Below are 26033 nucleotides of genomic sequence, written 5' to 3' on the forward strand. Positions count from 1 at the left end.
TTACACCTAAAAGCCTAATTGAAGGCACTCGAAACACTGGACAGGGAGAAATCAAAGGTCAGATGTGATTACAAAAATGATGCAGCTCAATACTACCACCGAATAATTTCTAGAAAGGTAGTTAGGTAACAAACCAATTAGAAGTTTACTATAGTACAACTGCTTGGATAGACATGCCAAGCTATTCTGGGCTGCCCCAGCAGATGGAGCAGGGAATCAAAACAGCACCTTCTGCCTCACTTTGCTTTCCTTTGCTTTTCTTACACTGCTGCTTGCTTTTCTTTCTTTCTTTCTGTCTTTCCTTCCTTTCTTTCTTTCCTTCCTTCCTTCCTTCCTTCCTTCCTTCCTTCCTTCCTTTCTAAAAAAAACACCTGGCACTGTCCTATTTCCCACACACGCTTGTAGCATACTGGTTTCTCCTTTGCAGTTGTTGCACAGATTCATAGTGCACAGATTCTTGGCTGAGTTAGCCATCCATTAAGTGTAGCTCTTAGTTCATGTCCTGTACTTTATCATACTCACAACTCATTTAACATCTCCTCTCTACTTGAAAAGCCACAGAGACTGAGATGTAGGGTGGTCCCCATACACAGTTTATGTCAGCAAATGGTGTGAGACAATGGGAATCGATATATAGAGTGAAATGACGTTGAAGACCTGATGTCCACTCTTTCCATATTCTTTCGGGTTTTTTTCTTCTGTCTTCACACTGCTTCTCTGGCCCAATGGACTGAACAGTCACCAGCAGAGCAGACCAGATGTCCTCCTGCATTGCAAAGGTTTACATTCATCTGAAACAAAGAAATGCACTTTGCAAAATCCAGGCCTGCCTTACCAAATGCAAATCAAAGCATTTTAAGAGACAACATCTGAAAAGTTTGTTTTGCACTCCTGATCCAAACTAAAATGCTAAAATATGTATTCCTAAGTTTATTTCTACAAGCATAAGTAAGACCTTCCCCCTTTTTCTTATATATCCAAGTAAGATACTATTGCATGTGTCTTGATGGATATCTGGATCTCAGACTGTCAGGGAAAAGATAAAAAGCTGACCAAGTAAATGAAAACAAACACTCCAAATCAGCAGAGGTTTAAATACCCACAAGAAAGCACCAAAGCCCTTCAGAAATACCTTGGCTGTTGGTTTAGCAGAAACCTTAAATGATAATCAAAGGGCAGTAAGACAGAATGGTTGTTTTGCTGTTCTCCCTTCCAAGGGAGACATCATTATGAAATCAATCAAGCTTTAACAGACTGAAAGGTAGCTGCAAGGCTTTGGTGACATTATAGGAGAAAGCAGAGACTGGCTGGCCAGTTTGTAAAGGACTGGGTGGGCACATAAGAAAACATTAAAAATAACCAGTGACACCAGTACTCATTCTGTGAGAAGGATGTCATCTTCAGAACCACTCTGTGGTTTACAGCTATTCCCACCTTCTCTGTGCAGGTGCTGGTATCCCTTCTGTCCTGCAGCTTGGGTTTGTGCCAGTTCAGCAAACCTCACATCAGGTTGCTGAGAGGTTGGCTACACACTCCTGCCCATGAAGCGACCACCCTGTGCAGTGACATCCTCTGTCACTGGTGTGGGAAGGAAATCAAAAGGTCCAGGATGCTACTTTGGCTAGGAGCCAGCTTGGCACTTGTAGTCACAGTGGGGACTCTTCCTTCAGGCTATGGACACTGCAGACCTAAGGAGAGACAGAGGTCAACAGGGAACCTGCAGCTGGAAATCCTCATTAAGTTCTCCCTGATGGTGATTTCAGTGGCTATTGTGGTCATTTTGAGATGGGAGAAGTCTCCAGAAGTTTGGAGGCCAAAAAGAAGCTGGGTTAACAATGCTAGCTGGAAAGGATCTGCAGCTTGGAAACGCTCAGGCTGCCCGGTGGGCAGAAATAAGTTATCAGCACAGTTTTCCTGACAGTTTCTCTCTTGTTTCAGGATCCTCTATTAGTTTTCCTTTGGATCTATATACAAATACATGGATTGTTCTCTGACAGCACCCTTAGTGGATTGCTGTTAGCCTGTTGCCTAGGTATGGGAAATTTTGCTTTGAACAGTTGTACATAAATGTATCTTTTAATATAGATCTGAGCTTCACTAGACGGTGCAACATGTGAAGGACTAGGTGAAGCACAGGGCACGCACCTACATGACTGAGCTTCCAATGGAAAATACACACGTGTATCTACTGCTAGGATGACTTGAATGTTATATTTTTCCCATCTCTATCTGCTATTTTTTATATTACAGTATTTATGGGAGGACTCAAGCAAAGAATTGAAGAGTGAATGCCTTTCTGTACTGCAGCAGAAATCTTTCAGTCACAGCTTCCTTTACTGTGATATATGCCTCTTCATGATCATATTTCTGTGCAGTCAAAGATTTGTTTAGTTGGACTTTTTTTTTTTTTTTGGCTGAAGGGAACAGTGGCAGTGAACAATATCTTCATTGTGTAGAAGAAAGGAAAAATAAGGTATGGTGCAATAGACATCATATGAAAGCAACTTGAAAGTGTGAAGCTGCTCAACTGACCAGATTAGATTAAAAAGAGATGAGTACAAGACTACATAAACAAGCTGCCTAAAGCATAGCCCACTAGCTTTACATGTGAATCAGCCTTCTGGCCCAAGAAAATTGGATTGCAATTGAATGCAGATGGTTAATTTGAAAAAGTATCTATCTGTGCCAATGTTTAACAAGTAATTCTGATTTCCACTACCAGAATTACTGTAATATTGCATTTTAGCCATTTCTTTCTATATTTTTATATTATTTTTTAACTTAAATAGGCAAAGACTAGAGATCTACCTCTTACAGCTTTGCTTTACACATGAAAAGAGTTAAACCACAAGTAGAAAGGCAAAAATGAAAAAAAAAAAAGATATACAAAAAGAACATGGTAATGAAGGATGAAAATCTCATGGTCGAGGGATGACAGGCATTGCAGAGAACAGGAGTTGAGGAAGACAGAGACAAACACATGGTAAAAGAAGAACCGAAACAGCTGGAGAGTTTACAAATGGGAACAAATTATTCCCTTTCGTAACATTTTGACAAATATCAGTGCTCCTGTGGCTATTTGACTCAAGACTCTGATCATGAGTTAAATAGGTTTGTTGTAGTCAGAAATGAGTTGTCAGACTTCCAAAACAACCACTCCTGAGCCACAGAAAGCATTTGACTTGCTGAGTCAGTGCAAAGACAGCTCCCCAGAAAAGCGAGGGCACTGTGCCAACACCAACACATGTCTTTGGATGAGCCACCTTCTCATGACTCATGGCAATTCAAGTTCCCACAACAACCTCCCCCAGAACTTGGTCTAAAGAGTTCCAGTGGTGGCAGATGGGAAGGGAAAATTCTATCTATAATTGCACAGGAGTGGTAATTTGTGGCTGAGGAATGATCTATCAAGGAGGGCCAGGAAGCTCAACTGCAAGAAGAGGTTGAACTATCTGGAAGCAGGAATGTCAGAGAGAGAATAGACTGCTTCAAGAGCATGAAGCTTCCCTTGGTGATAACAAACATTGTCTTGTAACCTCAGCATTGTCTTGTAGCCATCCTGGAATGGGATTGCTCAGGGACCAAAGCTCAGGGCCTACCTGTGGGCAGCAGATCTGGGCTGGGAGATGGACTCACAGCTGGGCTGGGGTGTCCCTTGCAACCACCTTGGGATTGGTGCTGGTATGCATAAGGAATCTGCTTCTGACACATCTCTGTAGATAGATCCACATATTGCAATGGGACTCTGCCTAATGCATTGTTCATTAATATTTTCTTTTATATTTAAGTACAAACGTGTTTAATTCACTTTAAGAGGTACCATGAAAACCCTCCAACAGATGCCACTGGTGGGCCTTGTTGAAGCAGTTGACATCTCTGTCAGGCCCAGCTCTTCTTCACCTCTTCTGACAGAGGTTACAGCCCCAATAGCCAGAGCAGTACAAAAGGAACACCCACCTCTGTCCCACCACCCCAGCTCAGAGGCCAGTCTATGCTCAAATTTATCCACAGTGGTGTTTTAAGACAAAGTACCAGGCTCCCATTGAGACATCAGAGCTCATGCTTCGTCATGCCACGCTTCCTGCAAGCTTTTGTGCCTTGTGCTTGCAAAATGCAAAGGAAAGGTGGCTGGGGTGTCATCCTCAAGTGTACTGTTTGCCCAACAATCTCAGTGGAGCTTCTTGGGCAGTAGCACTCAAGTCCCTCTACATTTCTGCTGTGTTTTCACTTTTAGCTGACTCCAGTGTATCATTGTCATCCAGTAAGGGCAGAACACAGAGGTGTGCTCTGCCAGGCTGTTTTATTGACATACTTTGAGGGCACAGGGACCTGCCTATAGCCCTCTAGTCTGGCTTCACATTTTATGTAGGTCACAGAAGGTCACCTAAGTCATAACCTCCACCTGAATCAGACCATATCTAACATGAATTTATAAAATGTTGATTTAGAGACACTTGGAGAAAAGAAAAAGCATTGAATCCCCGGGGAAGCAGATAAACACTAAAAATTATGGTCAGTATGAAATATACAGCTTATTTCTACTATGAATACCTCTGCTTCTAGTCTTTAAAACGTGAAAACAAATAATTTTAAACATTTTTAAGCATTGAAATGCATACATCATAGACAGGAAAGAGCTGTTCAGGCTATTTAAGTCCTTTCCAGAAAAGTCCCACTTGTGGACTAGGCAGAGGAAAAGTACACTCACGCCTCCCTCCCGCCTGCCTGCTCAGAGCTCAAATCCACCCCTTCCTCTGCTCCCTTTCCTGCCTCCTCCCTTCTGGGACTGACTCTGGTTCATGGATGAAGGAGCCTGTTGTCTGAAGGACCTCTGCTTCATCTGTTGTAAAGGCTGGAAAGTGTCTAATGAATAATGAGGAGAGAGGAACATCTTAACTGCTCATGCCCTGGACCTGCAGGCTGATGGACTGGATGCAGTTCTCACATCTGCCACAGAGCTCTCCTGCAGTGACAAACAAGTCCTATAGCCAAGCTCTCCACAAGTGGTTCCTGTGTTTTCCTCATTTTCCAGTTGCCCTAAGGAGGCCCTGAAGTCTAATCTGTGGAAGTGCTGACTGTAAACAACTGTGAGAGAAGTCAGGAACATTGGGGATTAAACAAAAAATCTTCTGTATTCTTGTAAACATGAGACCCAAGTTTGCACATCTGAGAACTCAAAATAATGCATTTATGAGCTTATTCAACTTAAGTGTCTGAATTCCGTGTCTGTATTCTGAGAATTATGATAGAAAACTAGCAATTGTTTGCACAGTGCTTCGACACTGGAGCGTTACTTAGGACAGCCAGTGACAACATTAGCATTTCCATCTTTAGAGCAGTCTTGAATAGCAGACAGGAAATCAAGCATGAAACTGCCAAGTGAACAGTGGGAAATTATACATTCACCCAGCACCATCCACCCTGTGGGCTGAAGAGGGGTCAATGGGAGCAATACATTATATTGCCCTTAAAAGATGAGATCAAACGTATATGAACAGGGAGGCAGAATGAAAGTGACCCAGGCAATTTTAATTCCATTGGTTTCTAACCTTATGTACGTTATGCTCCTGTAACGTCATTTCCTCTGAACAGCAGAGTTTGATGCTGAAATCGTTGTTTCTATATGCATATTCCAAAAAGCCTTGTTTTGCAAAGCCCCGAGGTGCATCGGCACAGCTCAGTGCAATGCAGCACAGTTACTTGAACTGGCTTGGGGCAGGTTTCTTCTAGAAATACAAACAATAGGTCAGGCACACCTGACTTAGAGCAGGAGCCCTTAACTCTCTCTTAACTGCCCCAGCTATAGGACTACTTTTAACACAGTTATTTCATTTCCAGCCCTGACAGAGTGTTGTTCTGCATGCTTGTAATGCCTCATTGCTGAATGGGCGGAGAGTTTCCTAACGAACAAAAGCATGACTTGTTTCCAGCTTCAAGGGATAAATGTTACCTATTTTGGGTAACAACCATGGATTATTTTATTAAGATTTTTGAAACAGTTGAGACTGATACCGATCAGCAGGTGGTTTCTATTATTCTTTGAAAGTTGGCACAACACTAATGAAAAACCCACAAACTGTATACTGACAATGGAAAATTACCACACTATTGCCCATGGGTGTTCTAATTTCATCAAGCAAAATCAGATAACTTGGCCATTCGTTACACTTCTCTTAAACAACAGATGACCTTTTTTGCAAATCCTACAAAAATACAAATACAAAAACTAATCAAGAGCCATTTGTCTGGCTGACCCACCTCTGACTCCTTAGAGGCTCTCCAGTCTCAGTGTGATTCTTAGAAAGATACATCCAAGGCCCTCTTCCTGTGCCACTCTAAACCCTAGGGCACAGAAATATCTCCCATGTCCTCAGTTCATGTCACAGAGTGACTGAGGGATGTGCTATCCCCTTCTAAGCTTTGTTTTCCCAGAGAAGGAAACAAGACTAGAACAGTACCTGGAATTGCCTTTAGTCTGTGTTTTTGAAGGCTGAGGAGCCTGAAACATGCAAAACTGCACTGGTTGCACAGAGCAGACATAGACATTTCCCAGTAATTCTTTCTGGTTTATTATATTTTTTTCCTATATTTACATGAACAATATTTTTTTTTGAGAAAGTTTTTAGTGCAACAAAGTTAATCTTCTCTGTCCAAAACCCATTTTTACAAAAGTAGAAGCAGCCTCATACTGTTTCTCAGAATGTTTATTGAAATTGTGTTTCATGATACATCTGGGGATGAAGATGACAAGATTCACTTTTGTTACCAATGTGGATGTCCCCCAGGTGGATGTGGTGCCAGAGATCCTGCCTGTAACCTGGGCTTTGCTCATTGTTAGATTATGTATTGCTAATAGTGCACACACAGTGTGCCCAACAAGTAGTAGACCATATGGAGCCAAGTGTTTGTGCTAGGACATAGTCAGAAAGAACATAAATGTCCATTACAGCCTTGTGGGAGAAATCAGGTGTGCACTGGCAGTGCAGGCCTGACATCCACCAACAAAGCCTGCTACCTCAATAGCAGGCTGTCTGGAAAGACCACAATGAGAGATAAGGTAATGTAGAAAGGAACAAATAATAACCTAGCTTCCTGGAGAACAAAAGAAGAGGTCTTTGCAATGCAAAGGGCATTCAACATCAAAAGGAAAGCAAACATTGCCCTTCAGTGGTCAGCACCAGGCAGGCAGCAGAACCGTATCACCCAGGTAACCATCAATCACACTCCTTCAATTTCTGTGCTGTATGGGCACTATCGTGCTCTTCATTCTCCAGGGTGGGTGCAGGGCTTCACTGTGCTCAGCTTGCAGCAGCATGAAGGGTTACACGCTTGGGCTGAGCATACAAAGTTTTAAACCTTTCACTGCATTTACTTTAAAAATGGCTTTTGGCTATGCAGAAACTTTAGCACTTCAAAAGCAGTAATCACCTGTCATTATTAAACCAGAGCTCGATTCCTTCCCTCCCTTCGAGCCCAGAAGGCACCTAACACAGGATTTTTCTGAACTCATACCCTAAGTCCCAAATTGCACTTCATATGTATTTAATGATCTGTAGTTGCAGACTCAGCAGCCAGTGAGTGGTTCAGGTGCTGGCCACGCAGGAAGGTGCCAGGCCTGGCTGATCACTTGGAGTCTTCTGGGCAGTCAGAGAGAGGCTGTTGCTCTGTATTCAGAGCTGTTGTGGCTGCTGCCCCAATCCTATGCACTCCCATGGTGCTCATCTAAGGTGCTGGCAGATGGACACAATCAAGAAACTTACAAAGACTAGAAAATATACATTGCAACAGAATCTCTGTTTAGCTTAGCTACGTTTATAATTGCACAGGCAGCTCAGATGATGTGTTAGAAGGGAATCACCCTTCCCTCTCATTCCTTCTCCTTTCTCCTTTTTCCAACTACACCCTCCCTTCCCTTGCTCTGGCTGATACTTGTAAGATCCTTTCATTGCTGGTTTGGCTCATCGATCCATTGATGGATTTGGTTTCTGCTGAAGCAGAGAGCTCAGCTGTCCCACAGAGGAGCCTGAAAATCCTATGACTGGCTTTGGACAGGAGAAAGAGATTGGAGGGGAGAGCAAACCTCCTTCCTCGGTGCTAGGGAACTGTTAAACTATTTTACTGAATGTTTTGGTTTCTTAGCTGAAGAGGGCCTTTAGGGAACGCTGTATGTTTAATGATCTATATGATGAACACAATTTGACAGCTGGGAGCCTAGTGCAAGTTGGATTTTAAAGACTGAAAATTGATGCTAGAGAAGTTCATGCTATAAATAAGGCAATTGTGGCGTAATTATGGCAATTGAGTAGGAAAGCCTCATTCCGAGCTTGTTCCAGGATTTCCTAGTCGCTGCTATCCTCTAAATCACGGCTTCTCCAGAAGAGCTTCTCCGGGAGATGTTGGAAAACGAGAAGAAAGTTATACTTTCTTCTTCGTGAAGACGACCCCTTGTGAACCAACAAGGGCAAGTGAACGATGCAAAGGCACTGCAAAAAAGAATGACAGTTGTGAGCCATCGGGTAAGCGAAGTGAGCAACCACAGCCGTGCACTACCGGCCGCAGGGTCCGTTTCTAACAGCGCTGGGCGGCTACCACCCGCCTACCCGACCGCGGCCTCATCCCCGGCCCCAGGGCCGGCCTCTTCCCCGCCTGCCGGGCCCGGCCCCGTCCGCCGCCGGCGGGGCATGCGCAGGCCGCGCCATTCCCGCCGCCTCCCCCGCTCCCCTAATCGCGGCGCTGCCGGTCGCAGGGGCACCGCAGCCGCACTCCACTCCGCGCCGAGCACCCCCAACGAACGGCAGCCGCGGCCAGGGCCGGAGGTAAAGGAGGGCCGGGACCGGCAGCGGGGCGCGTCTCCCGCTGGCCGTGGTGTGCGGGCCCGGGGCGGCGGCCCGTTCTCGGCGGCGTGAGGGGAGAGAGCAGGGGGGTGGGGGTGGGCTGCGAGCGCGGCGGCCGGGCATGGCGGAGCGGGGCGGGGGCGTGTCGGGGGAGGCTGGCGCCGGCTTCGCCGAGCCGCTCTGCGGGGCAGCGTTTATCCCCGCGCCCGCCGGCCAGCCGCGTCGGGCTCCTGCCGGGCAGCCGCTCCCCGCAGCCGGGGGGGAGGGGCGGCCGCTCCTGCTGCCGCTGCAGGGCGAGGGGTGCCGCCTCCCCGGGGCCTCTCTGCCCGCCGCCACGGGAAACACCTCCCTTGTCCATCTGACCGTCAGTGCCCACGTCCTCCCGCCGGCCCGTGCTTGGGGCTGTCTTCTGACCTCCCTGTCAGGCTGCGGGGTCACTGCGTACGGACCAGACTTCTCGGCCGGCCCCGAAGGGAGGTTCGGGTGTTTGTGAAAACTTCCAAGCCAGCTGCGAGGGGAGAGCGGATGCGATGTACCTTTTCGGGCGAGCGAGCCCCGCTTCAGGTCTGAAGCGGAGGCGGCAGGTTTCAGAGCTAAATACATAATGAGAGCAATTGCTCAGAGGTCAATTAGATACGTAGAAGGGAAGCACTGAGTTGTTAGTGGGGAACGCATCTTGCAAAACGGTTGCTTGGTTCCTGATGACCTCCGGGAGGTTTCGTCCCGGCTCTGCTTTAAACATTGATTTTTGGATTCATAAGCTTATGACTTCTGGAAGTGGAAACCAGTGTTTCGCTATAGGTGCTGGCTTTGTGGTCGACTGTAATCTTTTCACTCGCTTGTGGGACAGCCTGGTTTGCTTTGGTTTGGGGATTTCCCCCAGTGTTGGCAGCTGGTGCTTTCAGATAGCAGGCGCTACAGGCTGGCCAGAGTTGGGGATCAGCTGGATCCCAGGCTGCCTCCCGCCTCAGGCTTTCCGACCTGGGCAGTGCCGGGACGCTCGTCTCCTCCTGCCAGATGTCCCACCCACAAGACTTCCTGCGGGCAGCCGTGGGGTGTCACGAGTGCCGCCTTTCCACAGCACTTCCCCGGCAGACGGGGTCTGCTGATGGGCGCCAGCCGCCAAGCTTCCCAACCAAGGGTACTGCGAAATGGGGAGAGGTCCCCGTGGGGAGAGGCCTTCGGAGACAGGTTTTTGCAGGTCACTGGTGGAGTTGTGGTTGTTTCTCCTGCCCCTCTTTTCTTTTTGTCTTTCACTTTTGCTTTCCTGTCACTCACATGATGTGGGAGTATGGAAACAATCAAGGAAAGCAATTCTGGTGTCAGTGTAGATTTTCGAGAGAAAAGGAGGCTATAATGACTCGGATTTTGTGGTAGCTATTCTGCAATGCCTAAAACTGTTACAGTGTGTGCTGGAAAGCCATGCTGCACAGAAGTCATGGACAGGTTCTTCCTGCAGTTACTGGTCATCCCTGAGAGTACTAATAGTTATTAACAGGCCACATTTTAAACTACACGCAGAATTTTTGTAGGTGTTGCTTTACTAATGAGTATCATTTGGTACAAATGCCTCTGTAGAAATTGAAAATGCCGTGTGCCAAGTTATGAGCCCACTGAATGCAATCGGGTGGTGACACTCTTTCTATTTAGAAAACCAAATAAAACCAGTGAGATTACGGTAAGAGAGGTAGTTGAGCAGCTCCTTGGTAGTGGTGAGAAACACTTGGCTTTGTTAGCCCTTAGCTGGGGAGGGGAGGTGTCTGGGGGAGGGAGTATTGGGAGGAGTTGGAAAGTGGCAGGATAAGCTGCTGAAGTCTTGTGTGTCCTGAGAAATGAATATATGTTTAGCTTTGCTAACACGTTTCCAGAAAACACGATGCTTCTCTTTGTTAAGTAGAGGAAGGTTGAGGTTACCTGTCTGTGATGTGTCACCAGTAATCACATGCGGAGTGAGACTGGTCCGTGGAGAGCTAAAGCTGACTGAGGTGTAAGCAAACAGGGGTTTGCGGCATAGAAATCAGTCACTGGGAGGAGGGACCCAGCAGACCCCATACTGTGCTCTGCTGCTAGGTGGTGTCAGAGGGCACCAGCTGCAAAATGCTGTTCCAGTGCCCCAAAGTGGGGTGTCTCCTTTGGGAACACCCTGTTGTCCTTGGCCTGCCTTCTCCTGCTAGGGCTGTGCTGGCTTGGAATGTGTGCCGGCGCTTGGGCTGGTACCTGCATCTGCTGGGGCAGCTGTGGCACAGGTATATGGTGAGTTTGATGCTGTGTATGACTTGACTGGTGTTGAGCAGCAGGATGCGGTGTCTGGGCACCACTTAGGTGAGTGAGGGGTTTGCTGGACTTGGGCACGTGTTTGCCATCATCCATTTTGGATGGGCAAAAGCATGTAAGGTTTTCTCAGAACAATGCTGGACGGATTAAAATAGAATTTTAAACTGGTTTTAAATGCGTATGTATAACTTATAAAGCTTCCAGGCTTCAATTATGCTTGATTTAGTTGCAAAAATGTCAGAGGCAATTAATTATTACAAGATGACTGGCCACACATTCACACATTAGGTCTCTGTCCCATTTTTTGAAGTTTTAATTGTAGTCTGATGATACTGGAGCTGTTGGACACTCTGCTGAACAAGTAGAAAAGCTGTCTGTGAGCTTAGCGTAATACAAAGAGACATTTATTGTGTTACTGCAATATCATGAGAGACATCAGTGTGTGGGTTTGGTGGTTTTGTTTTTTTTTTTTTAAATTAACTTAATATCTGCACTTTGAGAAGTAGTAGCTGAAGGATTTGAGCAGCGGTCACTTTTATTCTGGAGTTTCTGCCACACTGCTACACGAATAAGGACCTCTGTTCTTTGCATGAGAAAATGAATCCCCAAAAGGAAGGCTTTTATTGGAGCAGCCACATTAAATGTGTTCTGAGTGCCTTGTATAACTTGCAAAACTGTCACACTTTGTTGTCTTCTGTTTCAGTCCTTCTCCCCCCCATTAAAGTGTTGCCATATGTTGACGTGAAATGTTTTATTACGGTTTTGAAAAGTTATCTGACCGCAGTGAGAATGTGACAGGCACTGTGGAAAATGAGATTTCCCAAAGCCTCAGATGCCCTGCTCTAAGCAGAGCTGGTTGTCAGTGTGGTGCCTTAGAGGGTCATGTGAAATGGGCTTTTTTTTTGTATTGTTTTGCCTTTTTATTTTTCCCTTGGATTTCTTTGTACTACTTCCTGATAAGTTGTCACAGGGCTCTCCCAACATCACATGAGAGCCAGCTTGAAGTCTCTGTGTTTCGAAACTCACCACTGACTGAATCTTTCTAGTTCATGGTTTATTGCTGCAATTAATGTGTTTCGAATGGACACAGGAAGCCACTTCTCTTTAGTGGCTTCTTACTGGAACATCAGAACTGATTAAAGCCTTTCAGATACTTTGGATAGCAGATGGAAATGCTCCAGTTGTATATAAAATATGGTCCTAGTTTTGAGAGGAGGAGGAGTAGGAGAAGGGCGATTAGATTTGTTTTTTTGCCTCCTAACCCTCTCCATCGTTGCATCCTAGCTTCCTAAAGTCTGTCTTTGCAATACTTCGTGTGAAATGGTTTTCTCTGTGTAGGCTTCCTCATCACTGAGACCTGAGCTTTGACAACACTAAGTGTATTAAATAAAGCCTATTATGCAAAGACTATTATTGATAATAGATTAAATGGATAGTCTTAGTGGAATTTATCTGCAGTGCTAAGAATTATAGATCACGTATTTAACACTTTGTCTGTTTCTTTTTTATTTTTTTCTTGTTAAAGCTGTGACACTAAGTAAATATCTCTGATGGCTAACCCCGTTCTTTGTTTTCTTTCCCCTTTATTTTTTTCTGCTCTTCCCTCTACCCAGTGAGACTGCCTCAAAATGTCCCTCTATCCTTCCCTGGAAGATCTGAAGGTGGACAAAGTTATTCAGGTATAGTGGGCTTTAACAGTTTTGATGACAATACTGTATCTGATATTTAATCCAGAGAAGGGCAGAGTTACTGTAGGTGAGAGCTTGGTAAAACATCACACTGTAAAAGGAGGAAGACAAACTGTTTACTTTGTAGCTTGATCTAATATGAGTAATGCTTATTTTACCAATGTGGAGTATATTTATTTTGGTTTGTGTATTCATTTCATAGAATCATAGAATGGTCAGGGTTGGAAGGGACTTCCAGAGATCATCTAGTCCAACCCCCTGCAGAAGCAGGTTCACCTAGGTCAGGTTGCATAGGAACATGTCCAGGCGGGTCTTGAAGACCTCCAAGGAAGGAGACTCCACAACCCCTCTGGGCAGCCTGTGCCACTGCTCCCTCACCCTCACAGTGAAATAGTTTTTTAAGTGGAACTTTTTGTGTTCCAGCTTCATCCCATTACCCCTTGTCCTGTTGCTAGCTACAACAGAAAAAAGGGATGTCCCAACCTCCTGACACCCACCATGTAGATATTTGTTATTGAAAAATTTGTCTTTTAATGTGTTGGTTTTTTGAAGTATGGATACTTGGTCTTGAGTAGACAGACATATAGTGTCTTCTCATACTTTAGCTGAGGTGATTAATAGTGGTGACTGAACTATATAAACTTGTTATGTCTCTCTCTTGATGTCCAAAGCTGTGGCAGAAATCTGTCCAAGTCAATTGGGCACAAAGAGCAGGCGCTGGCTCTATTAATGTCATCTGGAATCACGGGCTTGTCCTCTGGCTAAGTTCATGGTAGTGACCAGTTCTCTCAGTGCTTCCAAGACTATCATGTTTCTGTACCCCTTTACGTGTAAGAATATTGGTAGCTGCTTTATTACACAGAATGAGGATCAAAAAAATACCTGCAAAACAAAATTATGAAATGTTTTAATGGATAAGAACTCCATGAGAAGTTTGACATGAATGTATTTTACAGGGAGGTTCCTTACTTCAGCATTTTACCTAGCCTTCATTTTTCTTTCCCAAACTTAAACTGGATTCCCTCCCATTTTAAACAAAAGCAGTGAGTTATATTGCATTTTAAGGTGCCTCCTCCTTCTGTCCTTATTCTTTTCATCATGAAGGAGCCAAGCAAACAGCACTGAACAGCTTAGCAACTCTGCTGTGCTGTCTCAGGTAGAGTGCCTCAGTCCCATGGTGTGTGTCTGTGGGATGAGGCTTGGGAAGTTGAGTGCTGCGTTGGGATTTCTCCTTGTCATAATGGCCCAGCCACCTGCCCTACCTTATCTTACCAAAGTCCTATGTCTACAGGCAGGTAATGTCGAAAAAAAAAATAACTATCATGGAACATGGATGTGCTCCTTTGGCCTTTTGATGACCAACTGCTAGAGTTTATGTATTACAGTTTTTAAGTACTCCTCAGGGGAGGGGAGTAGAGGGGAAATCACCTCTCTTGGCCCGCTGGCCCTAGCAACTTTCAAAGGCTGAAGTATTTGCCTCTCCCAAGAAGTGTATTATAAAAATGCTCTCTTTTTAACTCTGAGAGCACTCTTAGAAGAAAATGGGCCAGACAAAGGCTGCCCTTTACTGAAAGGGCTGTCAGGCATTGGAACGGGCTGCCCGGGGAGGTGGTGGAGTCACCATCGCTGGAGGTGTTTAAGAGATGGTTGGATGTTCCACTTAGGGAAGTGGTCTAGTGGTTGATAGGGCAGGACTCAATGATCTTAAAGATCTCTCCCAGCTTAAATGATTCTATGATTCTGTGAGTGAGAGTAAAATGACTGCTGGTTAAAACAAATGGACTTATTACATTCAATACTCTGACTTGTTCTTTTTGTCCAGCATTTGAGTTGGAAGCTCTTCTTCTAAATGTATCTGGCACTGATAAATAACGAGTCATTCTTGCTCTGAAATATTTTTCTATTGATAACTTCCTGGAGAGTACAGGACTATGAAGTCTACTGTTTCTAAGTGTGATTTCCATAAAAACATTAAGTAATTTGACTGTCATGTTATGTTAGATGATTTACGTGTCCAGTTCAGCATAATATTTAACTATGCATTTAGTAATTTCCCCCCCACCTTTAACATTCAACCTGAGGAAAGATACTGGAATAGCTATTTTCATCACACTTAACAGGTCTCTGTAAGTCAGTGTTTTTCACTGTTTGTCATTGCACAAGAGCAAAAAAAGGAGTAGCTGAGGTATTGAGGAGGAAGGAAACGGCTTACTTTAATACAGTCTCTTACATTGGTGAGTCAGTGTGCAGTGCAGTGGCATATTCCCTTTACTGGCAATTTCTGCAGAAAAAAACATCTTGGAAGGTCCATTTATTTTAGAAGATATTAACCTAGTAGCAGTGGATTATGTGTGTGGTGGTTTAGGCCCTGCCTGGGTGCCACGTGCCCAGTGAGTCACTCTATCACTCCCCCTCCTGAACTGGACAGGAGAGAGCAATATAACAAGAGGTTTGTGAGTCAAGATAAGGACAGGGAGATAGCTCAGCAACCAGTGTCATGGGCAAAACAGACTCAACCTGGGGAGAAAAGGTTTGATTCATTAATGAACAATCAGAACAGCGAAATGAGAAATAAAACCAAATCTTAAAACACACCCCCCCGCCCCTCCCTCTTCCCAGGACTCCCTTTCCTTTCCCCCAGCAGCGCGGGGGATGGGGGTTACAGTCAGTTCTTTACAGATGGACTTTGCCACTGCTCAGGGGGAGACCTCATCACGCTTCCCACTGCTACACTGTGGGGTCCCTCCCCACAGAAAACAGTCCCTCACGAACTTCTCTAGCATGGGTCCTTCCCATGGGCTACAGCTCCTCATGAACTGCTCCAGCATGGGGCCTCCCACGGGGGCAGCTGCTCACACCCTGCCCCAACGTGGGTTGTCTACCGGGAGAACAGTCCTTCAGGTACCAACTGCTCCAGCCTGAGTCTCCCACAGGACCATAAGTCCTGACAGCAAACCTGCTCTGGTGTGGGCTCCTCTCTCCTCACAGGCTCCCAGGTCCTGCCAGGAACTTGGTCCAGGGTGAGCTTCCCATGGAGTCACAGCCTCCTTCAGGCATCCACCTGCTCCAGCATGGAGTCCTTCATGGGCTGTGAGTGGATCTCTGCTCCCCAGAGGTCCTCTGTGGACTGCAGGGGCACAGCTGCCTCACCATAGTCCTCACCACAGGTCACAGGGGAGTCTTTCTTCCAGTGCATGGGCACCTCCTCCCTCTCCTTCTCCACTGACTTTGGTATCTGTGGAGATGTTGTTTTCACATTCTCACTCGCCACTGCTGCTGCAACTTCCTCCCCTTCTCCAATATGTTATTTACAGAGGTGTTATCTCCGTCACTAATTGGCCAGGCCTGGGTCAGCTGTGGGGTCCATCTTAGAATTGACTGGCACTGGCCCTATCAGCTATAGGAGAAGCTTCTGGCAGCTCTTTGTTTAAGGAAGCCACCCGTGTAGCTCACCCCCCCCACCCTCCTCCCCCAGCTACAAAAACCTGGCCACACAAAACCACTACAGTATGGAATTTACACCCTCAAAGGATCTATGGTGGAGCTCATGAATAACATCTTTAAATGGACAAGAGGTAAAACTGCTACCATCGAGCTGAAAAAAAAGTATGTGCAAAATGCTCTGCCAAAGGTCATGCCTTAAAACTAAAATTTATAAAGCTTAGTCAGCCAAGTATAATGTGTCTTTTAAGGTTCTTTAACTTACTTGATGACAAAAACAGAATGGGTTGACAGTAAAGCCTTTCTGCATATTACTGTGGCCTTGTCTTCTCTGAGGTAGGTACAAGTTATCTACCAAAGGGATTTGATACTGCTACATCACATTGTATTGAAGTTCTTTATTTCAAAGGAAAAGACTGACTTCAGAACTTCAAGATGAACAGTAAGTAGCATGCAAAAGAAAATGTTTAGTCTGCTGCCTGCAGAATAAAAATGTCATAGATCTGTTTTTTTTCCTGCACAAGATAACATATATGAGTTTCTTTGCTTTTAGGCTCAGACTGCCTTTTCTTCAAATCCAGCAAATCCAGCAATCTTGTCTGAAGCTCCTACTCCTATTCCTCATGATGGAGGTAAGCTTACGTACTGTATAGTATCTGAATATTGTGGAAAGCAGTTCAGAAATTCTAAAGTTAACGGTAAAGTCAAAAATACCTATGAATACGTAACCTTGTTTACAAAGGGTGAGACCATGCCTTTTGGGAGATGCCAACGCCCACCTTGGCAAAGCGCCATGAGTCAAAACCCAGTGTTTGCTTATACAAGGAAGTTGCATCAAACACTAACCCTTAACTTTTCCAAACCTTTTCCAAGGGAGCCTAATGTCACAAGGTTTGCTGTAGGTATCATTTGAGCTCTTATTGCTGCCTTCTTACCTCACTTAGTTTTCCTTACCTGACACATGTATATTTGTAAGCTTTAGAGGGCAGTGGGAGTCTGAGTGTCTTTCCTCTCTGTATGAGCTTGCTTAGGAACAGACAAACATGAATCTCAGACAACAGAGAAATGTCCAGGAAGGTGGAAATTAATCTGGTCATGGTATCAACATAAGGCTTCCAGCAAATTTTGGGATCAAATGTCTGATGGGAAAATCCATCAGACCTAAAGCTGAATGACTTGCACCCATTTCCCCTCCCTCTCTCCTGAAAGGTGCACAGGTATGTTTGAAGTCAGAGCCCTTTGTTATTAGTAAGTTACTCTTGGCCTAAAAGGCTTAAAGTCTTTTGCCAGCATGGCCAGCAGCAGTGCTGGAACAGCTACCCAGAATCAAAGAATCACAGAATGGTAGGGTTGGAAGGGACCTTTAGAGATCATATAGCCCAACTCCCCCTGCTGAATCAGGTTCACCTAGATCAGGTCACATTGGAACGTGTCCAGGTGGGTCCTGAAGACCTCCAAGGAAGGAGACTCCACACCCTCCCTGGGGAGCCTGAGCCACTGCTCCCTCACCCTCACAAGAAAATAGTTTTTTCCTTATATTTAAGTGGAACTTTTTGTGTTCCAGCTTTTGTCCATTACCCTGTGTCCTGTCATTGGATACAACAGAAAAAAGGGATGTCTCAACCTCCTGACATCCACCATTTATATACTTGTAAAAAATAATGAGATCCCCCCTCAGTCTTCTCTAGACTAAACAGCCCCAGTTCTTGCAGCCTTTCCTCATAAGGAAGATGCTCCACTCCCCTGATCAGCTTGGTGGCCCTATGCTGGACTCTCTCCACAAGTTCCCTGTCCCTCTTGAGCTGAGGAGCCCAAAACTGGACACAGATGGAGTATCGTTATTGCACTGGTGATGAGATGTTAAAACTTGGTGGATATAACTTTGTCTCCAGTTCTCTTGGCACTGATGTGTCTAAGATGACCTTAAGGCAGGAGTTCATATAGCTCATATAGCTGCCTCTTGCAGATTTTTCTGGAATAGTTTCCTGACCTAACGTCACCAGACCAGATTTGAATTTGCTTCTGCAGTCCCTTCTTGACAGCATTCTTTCTGCTGTCTGGTTTGAATTCTCCTGCAGTTTTTGTGCCTGCTAGCCAAATTACATAACTTTGACATCAGCTTATGTGTGAATTGCTCAGGAACTGTATGTGGCTGAAGAGTGATTAATTGCTCAATAGAACCCAGACAAAGGTCTATAGGATGTGCCAAACCTGCTGGGAATTCCTCTGTCTTGGCAGAGACAGGAGAACATACAACGTCAGGAAGAACTTTTGGATGTGCTTTATTATTTGGAGGTCCCTCTGTTTTGAATAAGAATGTATATACAGCTGTTAAGATACATTCTGTGTTGTGGTCTTTGAAGGACAAAAGAGAAAAAATCAAGTAGCTGCAGAAGTCATGTGCAGCATTGCAAATTGAAAGCATGGAAAATGCAAGCAAAAGTGGAAGAAATGTTGATTACAAGCTTATTAATAGTATTGGTGAAAGTGCAAGCTGATAGATCAGTCAGCAAGTAAGATCAGACAGCTCTCATGAGAAGCAGTATGCAAGGGTGGCCACTAAAAGTATTAAGGAGTGAATAGTATCTCATTTCTACTGGAATTCACCTTGCAATGACCCTTATTCCTTCCCAGAAAACTGCTTTCTATTTCTGGTCAAATGTGAATTTTTACAATAGCTGCTTTTTATACCTGTACCATTAAACGAACACTGGAAACCTAAACTTTGGGAACTGGGGTGCCTGCTGGCTTCCAAGGCCATCCCTTGCACCCCTTTGCTTTCCAAGGAACCATTTCTGTCCCCACCAACTTGGTGTGAATAGTGGGTGGACTCTTCACGAGTTCTCATCACTGCCAGTTGTTAAGTGGCACCAGTTAGTTATCTGTGGAATGTCAAGAGCAGTATCAGGCTTATTTCCAGAGTGCTTTGCCTTGAGATCTGACAAGTCTGTCACTCCTTGCACCTTGCTTCTCTCCAGAGTAGAGGAATCTTCTGCTGGGTGTTTTAAGGGCTGTGTACATTTTGTCTGATTGAGAAGCATATCTAAAACCACTTTATTTTGAAGCTATGAGAAAATGTCATCTGCTTTCTTACGAAGACTCTTAAAGCAGGCTGCACTGTGGACCTCACAGCCAGGAGGCTGTCTTCAGCAGAAACTGTACCATGCCTGGTACCTGGCATGTCCTTGGCATGGGATGCCTCTTGCAGGTGCTGTCTTGCACTCGGTGGAATGTGTGTGCCCTCTCCAATGTAGCTGGTTTGGGGGTGGGAGGGAGAATAGTTCCCCACTCATTGCCCAAAAGCTTTGGAGCGAGGGCATGTCTTCATGGACTGTAGCACGTTGTTTCGGAACGTGCCTAATGTTCTTTGTGCCATAAAGGATGAATGGAGTAAGTGAAACTAAAGGTTCTCTGTAAACTCTTTATCTGAAAAATGCTGTTTGGTTACTTTTCTCCCCTGGGCTACAATAATGTTTGTGGTGTTTTTCTCCTGCAGGCCTGTACCCCAGACTGTACCCGGAACTTTCTCAGTACATGGGCCTGAGCCTCAGTGAGGAAGAGGTGCAGAGGAACTTGCCAGTGGCTGCAGCTGCTCAACCACAGGGTGTAGGTACCAGTCAAGCATGTTTTAGAAAGCAAAAGTGTAAGGACTAAATGTGTATCTGGCATGCTAGAGAGCAGACTGCTCTTTGTTTAAAGTACTGTACTTGACCGGTAAAGGAATTGCTTTAAGTAACGGTGCCTGTTTTTAATCTGGTCTTAAACAGAGCAGTGCATTTGCAGTGTTGGGAGTGGGTTGGGGAAGAGCTGGTATTGGGGCTTTATTGGTGTGCTTGGTTTGTCTTAAATAGCACTTTATATATAACTGAAGTATAGCTAATTATAAAAGTTGAAACTTAATTATCTATTTCTTTTCAATCAGCAACTGGTGACACGACCTGCTACTAATTATATGGTGGCTCCAGTGACTGGAAATGATGCGGGAATCCGCCGAGCAGAAATCAAGCAAGGCATCCGCGAGGCCATCTTGTGTAAGGATCAAGATGGCAAGATCGGCCTCCGCCTCAAGTCCGTGGACAATGTAAGTGTGGCACATGGCTTTTGCCCGTGCAGATCTCGTTTGCTAGATGAAATTAGTAGTGAAGCTGGTGTATAGCCATGAGGTTCTTTTCTGTGTAACACTTGCTTAGCCATTATCAGTTTTTAAACCCTTCATTTGCTTCCAGCTGCCTGGACTAGGATGTAAATTTACAGCAGCAATTTACTTCCATGTGATTTGTAACACCTGAAAAGTACTTGTAAGTTGTTTCTTGCTTTAGAGCTGGTGAGAAAAGTAAGGATAGTGAGGGTGTCATCTTACTTCTATGTAAAGAGTCATTTCAGAGCAGGCTTTTTCAAGTTGCTTTTAATATGGGCAGAGCTTCTGTTTCAATATCCTTTGATTCTCAACATGGAAAATGCTACCCTGTTTGGGTGTTGGGTTTTTTTCCTTTCTTTGCTTGGGAAGGCAATTTAACTGAATAAGAAACCTCAAAACTATAGTCAAGGTTAAAGTGTTTTCTGGAGTTCTCCTAACCCAGGAAATGCTGGGGTTTTCATAGTGTGTGTCTGGGTTCTTTTTGAACACTCTCCCCACCATCACCACCCCAGCACTGTTTGCCTTGATATGCTTTACTTGGTTTTTAGGGGTACTTTGACTAGAAATATGGGTTTTTTTACATCCTGAGTTTTTTAGCTGAGGTGCTAGCAAATCATAAGCAAGAAGAAGCTGAAAAAATTGTTACAAAAGAAGGAAAAATCTGCCATAGGGTTCCCAGCATTGCTGATGTGCTTCTCCAGCTATATAGACTCTGGTGTCTGGTAAAGGAATTATTAGTTAAATGCACAAGGAGATATGCAAATGTGCCACTTGTTTGTCTCGTTGTTCAGACTTTTTGTTAAACGGAAGAGTATTTTACCCCTTCAACTCAGGTTTTAATGTTATGCTTGTGTCTTTTTTTTTTAATGTCTAGAGATCTAGAGAGAACAGATGTACTCATTTCCAAACCTGATTCTTACATTAATTATCAGTCTCTTAAAGACATCTGGAAGCAGACTGAAGCCTCAAAAATATCTCTTAGGGAGAAATAACAAGTAAGCCCTTCTGTCCATTTGCTTGGTATTACACAGAGAATAGGAAACTGTGAAGGGCTGTGTGTTCTGTCACTGGCCTTCATCTTTAAGGAACAACTTTCTTTTTTTTCTTTCCCTTTTTTTTTTTTTTTTCTTGTAGGGTATATTTGTCCAGTTAGTTCAGGCAAACTCTCCAGCATCCCTCGCTGGTCTGCGGTTTGGGGACCAAGTTCTGCAGATCAATGGTGATAACTGTGCAGGATGGAGTTCTGATAAAGCACATAAAGTTCTGAAACAGGCTTCTGGAGAAAGGATCTCAATGATCATCCGGGACAGGTAAAGCCAACTGCAGATCCAGATTGCCATTCTGTGGGGTTTGGGTCTCCCCTTGCTTCAGCAGAACTGAAAGCAAAACAGTCTGTTTGTCTGGGTACTTCTATAGCAAAGGTCCTCAGAAATGTTGCCTTTTGTGGGCAATGCTCACACGTGCCTGGCCATGATAAGGCATATAACATTTTCCAAGGTAAATCTAATGAGTGAATAGAGAAACTCAAATTTAAACTTTGAATCCAAGAGTTCTGTCCTTTTTTTGGATACTTTTCCTTATACTAACTGAAAAAGCAGTAAAAGATGGCACCACAACAGTTGCTGTATTAATGAATACATCTGCATATTTATTTAGCATGATGGTTTTCTTGTGACCCGTTTTTTACTTTTGTGTAAATGCCAGTTTCACTAAAAGCACACTTGATGAAGTAATACAGGTGCTTTAATTGTATTAAATAATGAGCTTATAGCAAGTTGTATTTCATAATAATAGATGAGCTTCAACATAAGGTCTGTAGGCTTATAAGAAGACACAATATATGGCTCAGTGTATGTCTCAAAGCTTTTTCAGTGTTCGTTCAGAGAACCAAGTTTGACCCAGTGGAGGGCATGCTAATTCTATCGTGGCAGTTACCTCTTATATTGAATCAAAATAATGTGGTAGTAGACTCCCTGTTCTTCCTACCAGCTCCCTGCTGCCTTCCTGGATTTGCCAGCTTTTTAAGACACAATTCAAAGGTTTATTTGTAGTAAAGCAGCAGAAATACTGTTGGGGAAGCCTTGTATTCCAGCATCTTTTAACATGTAACATTTATAAAACAGTGCATATTAATATAACAGGATGAAGGACATAGAGTTCAACCCAACTACTTTTCATTGTAGCTGATACATGAGCCTTTTAGGGCACAGTTACTTTTTGGTAGGTCAAAGATGCTCAAAGAGCATGTGGTTCTTTCTGTGATGTAGTAGGCTAAAACCATGTCTTTGCATTTTAAATGTCTTACAGGCCTTTTGAACGAATTATTACTATGCATAAAGACAGCACAGGGCATGTTGGTTTCATATTCAAGAATGGAAAAATAACCTCAATAGTGAAAGACAGTTCTGCTGCGAGGAATGGACTGCTGACAGAGCACAACATCTGTGAAATTAACGGCCAGAATGTAATTGGATTGAAGGTAAAATAAGTACAAGGTGGTGGAGGTGGACAGCTGTGAGCATTTTGTGTAGTAATTGTGGTTTATAGAGGGAAAAGGACTGTAATTTCTTGTTGGATGAACATCAGGCAATACTGTAAGTCATGAGAGGTAACTGGGTCAGAGAGCCGTGCATGCTTTGAGGCTTCTTTGCGGGTCTGTGGAGGCAGGTCAACTCCCTCTCTGCCTCTGCTTGGCTAGGCTGACCCTCAGTTTTTATCTGGAGTCTAACTTGCTGGCAAAACAAAGAACAAGCTTCCTTCTGCCAACCTCTGTCAAATGCCAGTAGGAGTTGTGTGGGTAACACCTGTATCCATTCTCTAGTCAATTTGTGCCAGATGCTGATAACTGAATGTCTTTTAGGTGGTTCTGTCTCTTCAGTGGCTTTGCCCTGAAGGTTAAACACTCCAGTGAAGGAGGTGTAGGTCTCTTAAGCTGTGGGAAATGCAGAAAAAGCTCTTGAAGTGCTGCTTTATTAGTCAGCTGGAGTAACGTTGCTCATATGATTTCATTCAACAACAGGACCCCCAGATTGCAGACATCTTGGCAACAGCTGGAAATGTAGTGACCATTACTGTCATGCCTTCCAGTATCTATGAGTACATAATAAAGAGGTAGGTAATAAACAAAGCAGCCATGCTGCTAATTATAATCAAGTTGACAGTGACAATTTTTTATAGGTAAAATAAAATCTGCTCGTAAGACCTAATTACAAAATTACAAGGAAAGCGGGAGGGGGTGGGGGAAGGTGGGAGTCTTAAAACTTGCTTAAACTGATGCTTTAGTCAAAACAGTGTGTTTTGGTTCTGTTTTTAAACCATTATTAGTGATGCTTTTTTGCCTTCTCTTGAAAAACTGCTCTCTCTATGCTAGAAATCTGAGTTTCTGAGAACTTTCAAGGACAGGGATAACAATCCTTGTTACTTTGTAACTAAAACACTGTTTCTGGTGGCATAAGCAGGGTTCTTGGCAGGACATAGTTGTTTGTTCCTAATCCTTTGGCAGTGCTGGCTTTCTACAGCCAAATCTCTCCTGCAAAAATGTTTTTGAAGTTGCTAACAATTAACAAAGCTTTAGGTATAACGGAGTCTCTCTCCACTTGTTATGCTCTTTCTACAAAACTGTTTTCAGTAGCAGCCACTGTTCCCCCTTGGCCTTGTGATCCTGCTGTGCTTGTGTCCATGCCACATCCCGGAAGATGTTGCTAACAGCTCAGCTATTAAAAACACAAAGTACTGTGGGCTTTGCTTCACTGTGTGCAGTTGGTGCAGCTTTCTCTAGCACTGTGTGCTCAAAAAGGGTAGCATAAAGGGCCATATTAAAGGACTAGCAATGGGGGAGATAGAGTGGTCAGAAGCTTGAGTGGTCTCCTAGAGTTGTGTTACAAATCAGGATTGCCTTCTTTTTCTTTTTAGGATGGCAACTAGCATTATGAAAAGCCTGATGGATCACTCCATTCCTGAAGTCTAAACTTGCATCATGTATATATTCTCTATAACAATGATTCCACTAAACTTGGGCAGTTATACTCAGTGATTTTTCTTCTGCACCTGAGCCTCCTGGAGGCTGGGAGAAGATATGCTGCATCAGGCATTTGCATCTATAATGGCTGGGAATGTTACAGTTCAACATATCTTGTTTATTCACAAACTGTAAAACTTGTAGCCTTATGCTTGACAAATGTGAAATTCCAATTGTGTTAAAACTTCTTTCCATAGGTCTCTTTAGTTTACTCCTCTAAGCCCTAGAAACTGAAGGAGCCAGCTTGCACTTGCAAAGCTCTGTGTTGTTACGCAGGACAAGGCTGTGCTTTGTATGTGTAAGACAATTGAGCATTTTTACTGCTTTCTCTTTTCCAGCGTAGATTTGAAATGGCAGATTAGAAATACGGCTAGTACTAGTTAATTTTCTTGTTCTAGTACCTACTGTTTACAGGAGCATGCCAGCTAAGCTCAGGATAGCTACGGGCATTGTTCAACAAGTAAGCGTATGGAATAGAAGCAGTGTACAGACACTCGCCTCTTTTTATTCCTTGTTATACAAATTGTAACTAATATGCTTATCTTTCGCCTTAACCATGTTCTTAAGGATTCAGAAATAAATAACCAAATAAATGGCTGAAAGTTTAGCTCCTCTGTGTGTGTGCTCACTTAATGGGAGCTAAGCTGGGCTTGCTTGGTTGGGACCACTTTCAACCACTGGCAAGAAGCTAGGAAATACAGTTAAAAACAGCCTTCTAAAACAAGCTTACGGCCTTCAATGTAGGAACGTTTTAGAACAAGGGTAAAGGTGGGATACACTTAACTCTTTTCATACCTTCAGCTTAAGAGATGGAACAGCAGTCTGACTGTTGTACAAGCCATGCTAATTGTATGGTTGCATTTCCAAATTGCCGGTAGCTTGCTGGGTGTACCAGGTCTGAATATGATGGAGGAGACTTTCTTTTCAGCTGCTGGTCTGGTGCTGGGGGTGAGACTTGGGGCTAAAGCCGAGCTGGTCCCACAGCTCCCTGCCCTGAGGGAGTAAGGATGCAGGGAGTAGCTGAAGTTAAACACCAGTTTTGGTGAGCAATTTCCCTTTTTCTTTATGCTCCATTCCAGATTACTGAACCTCAGTGGGTAGAAGTCTAAAGTCAAAAGCAAGTATCTTCAGCAGAGCACAGATGTTTGTTGAGAGGTGTACAGGGAGTTGGTTCAGGTGGTCTCTCAGAAGTATCTTGGATCCAGAATTCAGGGGGGGAGGGCAGCACCTTCAATGGACAAGCGAGCAATAGTGAAATAACACTTATGACTCTTGGGTGGCAGCACTTAAAGAAAAGCAAACAATTAATAGCTTGGCACGCTGCAAGGAGTTTCATGTGCCAGTCACTTTGGAGCCTGTGTAGGTAGCTCCAGCTTTTCCAGTCTGTAAGAAAAGTAGAGATGGGGATAGGGTGGGGAAGGCAGACTCATTCTTCATCCAGGGAATACGGTTGAGGTGTAGTGCTACAAGCTGTATGAAGAGCCTGGCTTCTACCTTCCTGTTTCTCAGTTACACTGAGGGAAAACCCTCACAGTACATCAGGCTGCAGGGGTGATCAAATTGAGCCAGGGAACTGTTTTAATTGGAGTGTTTGGTTACTAAATGATACATCTCCCTGGAACCACAGGGGCAAGCACGCA

At 44.2% G+C, this 26033-nt stretch overlaps 1 protein-coding gene across 1 annotated transcript; it reads left to right on the top strand.

The window, feature by feature from the left end:
* The first annotated feature begins 8668 nt into the window (after positions 1-8668).
* Positions 8669-25000, top strand: SDCBP (syndecan binding protein). Its single transcript, XM_061995801.1, has 9 exons — positions 8669-8816; positions 12722-12787; positions 16791-16869; positions 19734-19843; positions 20160-20318; positions 21510-21685; positions 22683-22854; positions 23395-23486; positions 24288-25000. The coding sequence occupies exons 2-9, from the start codon at positions 12737-12739 to the stop codon at positions 24340-24342; spliced, it is 894 nt and encodes a 297-aa protein (XP_061851785.1). The 5' UTR covers positions 8669-8816; positions 12722-12736; the 3' UTR covers positions 24343-25000.
* The last annotated feature ends 1033 nt before the right edge of the window (positions 25001-26033 follow it).

Source organism: Colius striatus, chromosome 4 (assembly GCF_028858725.1).
Source record: "Colius striatus isolate bColStr4 chromosome 4, bColStr4.1.hap1, whole genome shotgun sequence".
Taxonomy (NCBI): domain Eukaryota; kingdom Metazoa; phylum Chordata; class Aves; order Coliiformes; family Coliidae; genus Colius; species Colius striatus.